Here is a 10165-nt window from a genome sequence, read left to right as displayed (position 1 = left end):
CAAACATTTACTCAGGTGTGGTATTGATCCCCAAAGTTCCAGGCAACTGGTAGTTTCAGTGTATGTCAGCCAAAATTAAAAGAAAAACTTGATAAGGTATCAATTCCAGTTCAAGCTGCCATTGTTTGTATGTCTGTGAGAGTCCATTTCATTCTAGTGAACACGTCAGCTCGAGGGAATTTCTTCAGATCGGGTACATCGTTCACATCACAGATGAAGATTAGAATATGATGGTCAAAGGTCACCGTGGCCCTAACGAAACAAGGTTTTTGCAGCATCTCAGGAACGGCTTGAGGGAATTTCTTCAGATTTGGTACAAACATTCAACTTGCAATCAAAGATGGTGATTCGAATTTGGAGGTCATAGTCAGTTATCTCTTAAATCTCTTACCTCAAACACGTCGTCTTCAGCACTGCTTTAACGTATTTACATTTTTCAACAAACAACTTCAGCTCACGGATTATCTGCTGTGATTTCAGTGGTCAGAGGTCACGTGACCTCATGACTAAATGTACGCAGTCTGAAACTGTTCTGGTTTGCAGAAACAAACAACCACAGGGCGGAAAATCTAGTTTTACAGCCGAATAAAATAGATCTGAATAACACAATCCTAATTAAGAGCAGTCATAATTTGCAGGATACACACATTGGAAGTAATGACACAGTGTACACAAACAGCTGATGAATGTGTGAATCCTGCAGCTTGAGACACACATTAAACCATTCTTCTGTATTTCTTTTCTTAGATTTTCAGACAAAACAGCATCTAGATTAGAAAACTAAAAATACAAAACTGATCAACATAAACAAAACACAGTTGGACATTTAAACCCACGGTTTTTATTTGGATCCTAAAAACTATATTGACATGATTGACAACTTAACCCGGCTCAGAATGTCATTTCTAATAAAAAAAAAGAACCAAAATAAATAAAAAGGATTATGTCATATTGCTGTGGTTAATTTAGCTGTTGACTTGTTACCATGGAGAGATGAGTAAACGAGAGTGAACACGATGAGCTGGGTCAGACTGGATGTAGACGACAGTCAGAACGTGACGTCTTCACACATACTGGTTCTGGCTGCTGCTCTGGTACATCTGCAAAATCGTTTAATGATCAGATGAAGCTGCATCTGACTGTCAAGAGTCCATCTCTGAATGTGAAGTCCACACAGATCCTTCAGCTAAAGATGTGGTTTTTAACATCATGCTCATGAATAAAATAGATGGGACGGGTATGATTAGGAAATAGTGACTGGAACATGAACCATTTCTCTCAGAAATGAAACTGGCTTACATTAGAAATTCAGTAAAGAGTTAGAACACGGTGAAACTACTGTCAGATTCCTGACAAACACGCAAATGAAATGTATAAATTGTTCACAGGAGGAGGTTTAGCAGCATTTTTGGGAAACTTCACTTAACGTGATCATTTAACTTAGCGATTAAAACCGTTTGAGTCATTTTCAAGCAAAAAAGGACAAGAAATAATCCCGTTACAGTTTGTTAAACTTGAGCACATGGTGGACTGTTGGTTGGGTGGTATCCTGACATTTGATTGAGAAAGTAAATGTTAGCTGCAGCTTTAGTTGGGGTCACAGGTGACAGTGAAACATGTTTCTACCTTTTTAATGATCATATTGACAGAAACTTCCAAAATTTAATCAATAAATCTGTACTTTTGGAGTCTTTGATTCACATCTTGAATAGTTTCTGACTTCAACCTGACATACAGATCATTTCAGCAGCCGGACCTGTTCAACAGTGTTATACTTTGCAGAGTCCAGCAGGGGTCAGACGTGAGTCCGTTCAGATGTATCAGACTGTCATCCACATCCAGAGTTCCCATCGCTGTGAGAGAGCAACACAGTCAAATCCAACCAGCCTTTAAAAAAACCACCCCAGAGACTGTCTCTCACACACCATCTCCACTCCTGCACTGACGCTTGGTATTGAGTAAGGACAACCGTGTTTAAAAAAAAATAATACAATGAGGATTTACTTGTACATTATCTAAAAAAAAAAAAACATTAGTCACATTAATACAGAAATAAACAAATGGCACATTGAATTCCTAATTTAAAAATAAAGTGGTGCTTCAGGAACTTTCTTACTGACGAGACAAGTTAAATAAATTACTACCATAAACGTTACATACAAATCTGGAGTAGTATATACAAAGGAGTTATTAGACACACAAAAAAAAAATCTACAATTTCAATTTTTATGTTCAACAAGACAGCAGTAGAACCATATTTTACTGAGCAGGGTTTGTGTTAACAACGGTGGGTGTGAGTGGTGTGTGTGTGTGTGTGTGTGGGAGGAGGAGGGTGAATAAAGGTGTAAGGGGGTGGGGAGGGGGGGCAGGCTGACAAAGTAAAAAATAGAAAATAAGTGACTTGATGTCAGAAGCTTCCAGCTAAACGTTCAATTTCTCTACATACTAACTGATGTAAACTCGTCTATGTACAAGTCCCAGCACTGAAGGTAGGAGGCGCTAACGTGAAACCCTGGCGTCCACGCGGGTGAACCGATGATGTAACCGAGTCACACCCATGTTTGCCACACAGACAGGGATGGAGCCCGACTCTCCACTTCTCAACATCATTAAAGGGAAATGAGGGGATTTTTCCTCCTCGGTCTTCTTCTCATACTCGTGTGCTCAACTTTGCACTCACCACCTCACACAGTGGAAATTTAGACCGACTGATGAATCCAGAACAAACTGTGCACGTCTCCCAAAGTTTCCCCATGTGAATTTCACAGAAATCATTTCAAACGCTCGTCTCCAAAAGAAAAGCAAACACTGAAGTTAGCCTCCTGGATTTACCTTGGTCGCTGACTGACTAAACTCGCTACTTGTTCATTCAAACATTAATATTAAAATGACTGATTGGGTGTGTACATGCTAAATTAGCAAAAAAGGTTTATTTGCTTTTAAGTAAATTCAAGAAAACAATTAAATCCTTTAGGAACAATTTTTGTAATATTTATTAATTTTAGTTGAAGTACAATCTTGCTCCAGATAAACAGGTAGCATGCTAACCAAGCTAACCAAACAGCTAGTGCTTATTAAGCCAGGTGTGTGTCCCGGCTATTAAAGCTAAGCAGTTAGCTATAGTTGCTAATCTCAGGCTAATAAGTTTTGACAGTGTTTGAAATGATTTCTGCTTTTTAATAAAAATGTATTTAATGTCACTATAAAATACTTTGTTGTTTGCTGTGACGTTTTCAAACATCTGCAAACTGTTAGCATTTAGCATTTCAAAATAATGAGAATAAGACTCGGGTTTAAAAAATTCCACCATTTCCCTGTAACAAACATCCTCTCAGAAAAGGACAGTCAGTGTCCATCTTCAAAATCTGTCATAACTCTGTGGAGCATCCCATAATATCACTCTGTTCTTAAGTTCCTTCCAGATCCCGCTCACATTTAAAGACATCACTTCAAAATAAATGTTTCCTTCTGCATCCCTTAAAAATCTGAATGTTGTTAGTGATCGACGAAAAGAAGAAAAAAGGGAAAACGAGTGAAGAGCAGAGCTGAGTGATGGGAAGTTGATTTTGTAAACACTCTGAGTGAAAAGTTCACCGACCCGATACCTGACTGATTCTAATCTCCCGCTGGCTCCACTGGTTTTGTTCTCTCCGACTGATTCATGGCTTTCACAGTATAACGTCACCGGCGTGTGCCGAGGACGAGCATCCACGTCGCTCCGGTACAAATTTGGGATTTTAGAAAAGAAAAAATTAAGAAAAGAAAAAAAAAGGAAAATCCTTCATGATCCGTTGAGGTGTCCTCCTTTTCCCCCCCCACCCCCCCCACCCTGTGCAGCTGCGTCGACACAGTCCACTTCTCTAGGACTTGTAAATACATCGGCTACATCAGGCAGTGCGAGGCCGAGAGAGAGAGAGAGAGAGCACAGGCCTCTGAGGACCGGAAGAAAAGAGCGTTTGTTCCTCTGGGTTCTTTTTGGTCCGTCAACCCGTCAGTCAATCTTCCACACTTCTCCTGAGCGGTCTCACCGGTCGTGTGATGGGCGACCACCACCGCCGCCGCCGCTGCTGCTGCTGCTGCTCCGTCATTCCCCCCCCCGGAGTGTTTTTAAAGGGTGCGCAGGGTTAGTAGGAGGGAGAGGTGGTGGTTTAAAGGTGGAGGGTCTGGAAACATCATCATGCTGCTCCAAGCTGCGGGGCCGCCTCACGGAAAATGCAACAACGTGCTTGAATATGTGTTTTTTGTGCACAGAGACATCCAGCGCACATAGTGGTCAGACGGTCGGGGGGGTGCGAGGCTGCAGCTGCTCGGTGAGACGACAGCAAGTGGTTCTTCTGGGTTGTTTTATGTTTGTTTTTTTTCATTTTTCTTATATTTTTTTTTTTATAACAAAAACACTGAAACGTTGTGACGCGAGGTTATTAGTTCAACACCAGCGAACAGAACAGAGCTTAAGTGGTGAAAGGCCCCTTCCCCCCCCCCCTCCCCTGTTTCACTGGGATCGTCCGCCGGGCGCCGCAGCGCTGCTCATTCGTTCCCCGGGTGCGTCGCTCGGTTTAAGAGTCCAGCCTCTGCTCTAGGCGTCCGACAAGCAACTCTGAACACTGTCCATCCACAGCTGTGCGTTCAGGCTGTCCTGGGCACAGAAGTTATACACTCGTTTGGTCGTCTTGATCTGAAAAACAAGAACAAACAAAAATAATGAAAACATTATCTCCGTCAATCAGTTTACATTTCCCCCCCCCTGTTCATGTGTTTGTGAGCAAGATCACGCAAAAAAACTATTTAAGAGATTTCCACAAAACTTGGGTCAGGGATGTTTTGGTGTCAAGGGGTACATCCAGGATCTTTCTTTCTCTCCCTTTAAAGGTTCAGTGTGTAGAATTTAGTGACATCTAGTGGTGAAGTTTCACGTTGCAGCTTAATACCCCTCACCCTCCCAAACATGAAGGAGAAGTTGTTTTTTTTTTTCCTCTACTCATTCTTCTGACATGAGGTGAACAGTGAAGGTGACTCACATCGAAGAAGGCCTTCTCGTCGATGTTTTTCGGCGCCCCCATGGTGGGGGTCCCGGGAATGACAGACTCCACCTCCGCCAGCTCGATCACGCCTTTGCACTCCTTGTCCTGCCTGCTCTCGTAGTATCTCAGCTGAGGACAGAGACGCGTTGTTAGACACAGAGGTGCAGACAAATCAAAGCTCCAAACTTTTCTCATGTATGTATTTTCAAGTCCTCTCACCTGATGTTTAGTCTTGTCCAGGACGAACCACCGTGGTTTCCATGGTTTCAATAATGCCCCTTTCTTGAACAAAATGCCTTCATAACTCCTGATGGGAAAAGGGGAGGGAATAAAAAGACATTGGACATTTTTACGAATGTACTCGACATCTCTACAAATCTCACTCCGTGTCAGTGGTGGTGGCTACAGACCTGTTCTCGCTCTCCGTGCTCTGGAACTGGCTGTAGAGGGTGCTGGTGCTCGGCCGACCGGCGACAGGCGTGGAGGTGGCGCTGGCCTCGCAGTCCATGGCCAGGTTGATGGAAGAGCCCGCGCTCTCCTGCAGGTAGACGCCCTGAGAACGCCGCTGGTGGCTCAGGTTGGACGACATGAGCAGGGAGCTGGAGAACGACGGCTGCGGAGAGGAGGGAGGACAGGAGGGTGAGTCGGGAGTTTTCAGAGCCTCACCGAAGAGAACCTGGTCTCTTGTTGGATAGCAGAAGCAGCCACAACGTTCGCTGTTCATTCAACCTGTCTGAGCAAACTTCAGCTCACTTACTAGAGAAAGTGAATAAAAACAAACCAATGACTTCAATTTAAAAACAGTCACTAAATGCTTGTGTTAATATAGAACTTTTCTAGTCTTGATGACAACTCAAATCTCTTTAAAGGAGCAATTTATTGTTCAGTGTCTTGCCCCCATGGGCATGGGAATGGAGGAGAGGGGGATCGGACCACCAACGTTTTTATAAGTGGACCACCCCCTCCAATTCCTGAGGCACAGCTGTTGAATAAAACTACAGTATGGGGATATTCTGAGGCAGCTGTGGCTCAGGAGGTAGAGTGTGTTATCCGCTCACCAGAAGGTCAGTGGTTCGATCCCCTCTGCATTCCAAAGTGTCCTTGGGCAAGTAAACTGAAATTATTGCTGCACATAGTAAGCAGTGTATGAATGTATGTGTAGAACTAGAGTCCATTTACCATTTCAGACCTTAGCTGCATTCTACCTCATCACCACAAGATGTCAGTACATAACATGAACTGCTAATTATCTTCATCTTTTCATTCAGATTAACCTGTAAAGCAGCAGCCACTTGATTTTAGGGAACATCCTGAATATTTCAGTGTTCACTGAATGACAGTTCAGAGTTAGGTACTAAACAGTAATATATCTGTTAACAGGTCATTTCACTTTGGTTTTGTCCTTGATCCACAGATACTGAAAACAGATCTGTAGAGTCTGACTGGAGCAGAGCTGCTTTACTTAGTGTTTATCAGACTGAACTAAGCTACACAGAGTTTAAAGAAGCGACAACTGAAAATCATGAACTGCCGCTGAGTTGGCCAGCTGTGTATATTTTACTTTTAATTAGATTAATAAAAATTATAATAGCAGAAACAATATCAATGATTTGACATTTATTGTAACATCCCTGTAAAATAGTGAAAGTAACTGTATTCAATATATACTTCAATATAACGCACTTAGAAAAATGTATGTTTGTTTGATTTCAAGATCTCATTATCAAAACCTCACAACAAAGAAATTGAATTGAGGCTTCATATTTTAAGGTTTAAACATAAACTTAACTATTAATAAAAAAGAAAAACACAACCGCAGCCGAAAATGAACGTAAAAAACTATTACAATGTGCATCTTCATTGCGTTGCTTATCCCGTAAAATAAAAGTTTTCAAATCAGCAAACACAAACAACGATAAGAGATGTCAGTGAATGGCTCATATCGCACAATTATATTAGTCACCTGATAAATCTGTCAGTCTCTCATGCTCGATACTGATGAATTATCATGTAGCGACAGCTAAAGTCTTCGGAGGTAAATTTGAAATACTGACACACTACAACATTTGTCATTAAGTGACATCTTGTCAACTCTGAAATCCAAGACTTCAGTTTTACATTCACCGCCTACCTTCTGATTAGTGAGGAGATTTTTCCAACAGGCTGTATTAACTTTGTATTAACTGTGGTTCCGTAACAACACAAAAAAAATGTTTAGCTGAGTAAAATGGAGCCAGTGTTACCTTGCTCTCCAGTTTGGTCTCCGCCCTCTGTGTGGTCTTGATTTTATCCCACGTGTCCTTCCACTTATCTGACGTTTGACCGAGCTCCGCCTCCAGACTCTGCATGTCCTGCAGCAGCTTGGTGATGGCGTCGGGCACCACCTTGCTCAGGCCGTCGTAACACGGCCACACGATGTGCCGCTGCGACTTGGGCCCGCTGGTGTCGGGCTTCTCCGGCGTCTCCTCTGCCACGCGCTCCTGCCGGATCCTCGCCTCCCAGTCGTAGGACGGCCCCTCCGACAGGGTCTCCTCCATGTAGAAGTCCCACACCTTCAGGTTGGAGATGAAGGTGTACGGCCGCAGAACCTGCAGCGAACAGTTACTGTGAGTCTGCTTTGTTGCTTTAATGCTTCAGTGATCATTCAGAATGTCTGTTCTTTCAACTGCTGCAGACTGTTGCCTTCATTCGAGACATGAGAAAGTGTCTCTGTCTCTCAGCTGCTGTGTGTCTTTGCAGGGACTCACCTCGTCGTCCTCAGGACAGAACATGTAGTTGAAGAAGACGGGTGTTTTCTTGTTGAGTCTGTCGATGTAGTCCCACACAGATTTACACACCTGAGGGCTTCTCCTCTCTCCACCCTTCTCCTCATAAAGGACTCCTGCGCAAACACACACACACACACGGCAACTCAAACTGTTTCTAAGACTCTTTTATGCAGAACAGCAGCTTTTCAGGTCGACAGCCCTTAGGCTCAGTAATGTGGTTACCCAGCTCGATGCGCTCGTAGTCTGAGTCGAGCAGGAAGGTGCGGAAGCGGTTGGACACGTAGTGGTAGGCCAAGAACTTCAGGTAGTACTGACTGAACTCAAACTCCATGGGGAACTGGAGGTGGATCTGAGGGGGGAGGGGCAGAGAATCACTCAGGATTACATTTTAAAACAGTTCACTTTTATCTTCAGGTTTGTTGGATTAACCCTGAATCAGTTCATCTACTGCACATTAATTATTAACTTCGCCAAGGAGGTTTTGTTTTCATTTTGTTTGTCAGTCTGTCCTTTTGCAGGATAACGCATAAACGAATCAACCGATTTCCATTAAATTATGCGGAAGAGAATACGTTTTTTTCCTACCTTCTTTAACGTTTTAATTTTGCAGTGTCAAAGAATAATTCATGCATCTTGATTACAGATTTTAGTTTCGAGTTCTAGGGAATTTAAATGTGGTTTCTCAAGGGGACTGTTTGGCTTTGGCAGAGGTATCAGCTCTACTGGGTGCCATTATAGTTTACGATTTGTTCTACTAAATGCCAGCTTTAGTACTTGAAAGTTTGTATGTGAACTAAAATAAACATATTCATAGAACACATGTTAAGTGCAGATGTCAAGTTGTTATTAGTGTGTACTTTCTGCTCAGAAAGGTGCTATTGTCATAAAGCACAGAGGAAATAGACTGAGGAAACCACTAGGACAGATCCATCTGTAGGAACAGAAGGAACAGTTTGAGAATAGTCAGATCCCTGAAACAACACATCCTGCGTGTGATAAAAACGACAGAATCTACGTCACACCTCAGCAAAACAGGAAATAAAGTCAGACTTACAGGTAAACACACAGACAACGTTATAAATGATTATATTCATCTCTACATATAGCAAGAGGGAGGAGAACTGAATTCCTTTTACATTTGGCTCTGGACAAAGTGTCTCTTGTCACTGTGCAGGATTCTTGTTGAGCACAAATTTCTCGGCAAATTAAAGCATCTGACATTTCTAGAAATTCCTGAATTTAAATAAACTGTTATTTTCAACCTGATTCTGATCTTCACTTGTATCACAACACTGCAGGTTGAATAATAAACGTGCATCTCCGTGGACCCACCTGGTGCACGCAGTCCAGGAACTGCAGGAACACGGGAGTGAAGCCGCTGCTCTGGCTGCTCAGCGTCTGAGCTCCACGCTGGCTGAACTTGTGGCCGAACGAGAGCCACTCCTTCTCCACCAGCAGCCGGAAGCCGTCAAAGGTTCTGTAGTAGGGATCGGACAGCAGCTGCACCAGGGACACCACCTGCAGACAGACAGCACGTCACACTAAGCTCCACTCGGAGAACAGTTCTCAGCAGAAACGTTTCATGGTGTCGGTCAAACCTGTGTGGTTACGTCCCAGCCGTCCTCCAGGCTGACCATGACCGATGAGCCCGAATCCAGGAGTTCCACCACGAGGACGGACACCTGCAGCACCCTGTGTAACTGGACACACAAAGACACACACTGTCAGAACACATAACCTACAGGGTCACACAATAAGCCATTTCCCCATCCTGAACACACACACACACAAACACAAAATGATGGATGAAAACCATTGAGCACTGACCAGAGCCATCCACTCGGACTCCTCAAGGCACCGCAGGAAGCTCATGTTGGGGTCAGAGGTCAGGGAGCTCGGCACGCAGGCCTTCATCAACTTCTTAAAGCTGTTCTTCACCTGCCGCACGTCACACACCTCGATGGGAACCACCTCCCACTGCTGGAATGAGTCCTGCTTCCCTCCCTGAGCAAGACAGCAGTCAGTTAATCCAAAGTGTTCAATTCTTTAGGCCCTTTACATGTGAGGGTTTACAAACTCTGCACTAGAAGGAACACACTCCGTTCTACTACTGTGTCCTTCATCACCTTGAGCTGGGCCTTGTCTCCGATGATGTAGAGGTAGGCCTTCTGCTGGCGGAGGAACAACGCTTCGCTTGGGCCTCCATTGGCCTGCAGAGACTCTTTCCCAGCCAGACGCGTCCCCACGTCTGGGTTATAGGCACTTAGACGCCCGCTGCCTCGGATACTGCCCCATTTACCTGCAATTCACACACAGTTACTTCAAGTTCTTTTCAATCTAAGGTCAGAAAATGACTGATCAGCAAACCTTGTGTAG

At 43.7% G+C, this 10165-nt stretch overlaps 1 protein-coding gene across 4 annotated transcripts in view; it reads right to left on the bottom strand.

Moving 5' to 3' along the window:
* Nucleotides 1-3842: 3842 nt before the first annotated feature.
* Nucleotides 3843-10165, bottom strand: part of sbf1 (SET binding factor 1) — a 52861-nt gene continuing 46538 nt past the window's right edge. For all 4 annotated transcript variants that reach the window (XM_061068476.1, XM_061068483.1, XM_061068490.1 and 1 more), the window contains 11 exons: nt 9916-10088; nt 9617-9793; nt 9388-9489; nt 9122-9307; nt 8012-8138; nt 7769-7902; nt 7265-7609; nt 5432-5634; nt 5241-5328; nt 5019-5150; nt 3843-4675 (listed from right to left, as the gene is read on the bottom strand). In XM_061068476.1, coding sequence (XP_060924459.1) covers nt 4577-4675; nt 5019-5150; nt 5241-5328; nt 5432-5634; nt 7265-7609; nt 7769-7902; nt 8012-8138; nt 9122-9307; nt 9388-9489; nt 9617-9793; nt 9916-10088 — 1766 coding nt within the window. In that variant the 3' untranslated portion in view covers nt 3843-4576. The remainder of the gene's footprint in view (nt 4676-5018; nt 5151-5240; nt 5329-5431; nt 5635-7264; nt 7610-7768; nt 7903-8011; nt 8139-9121; nt 9308-9387; nt 9490-9616; nt 9794-9915; nt 10089-10165) is intronic.

The sequence above is a fragment of the Limanda limanda genome, chromosome 1 (assembly GCF_963576545.1).
Source record: "Limanda limanda chromosome 1, fLimLim1.1, whole genome shotgun sequence".
Taxonomy (NCBI): Eukaryota; Metazoa; Chordata; class Actinopteri; order Pleuronectiformes; family Pleuronectidae; genus Limanda; species Limanda limanda.
Note: the sequence above shows the minus strand (reverse complement) of the source record. Positions and strands in the feature narration are given on the sequence as shown.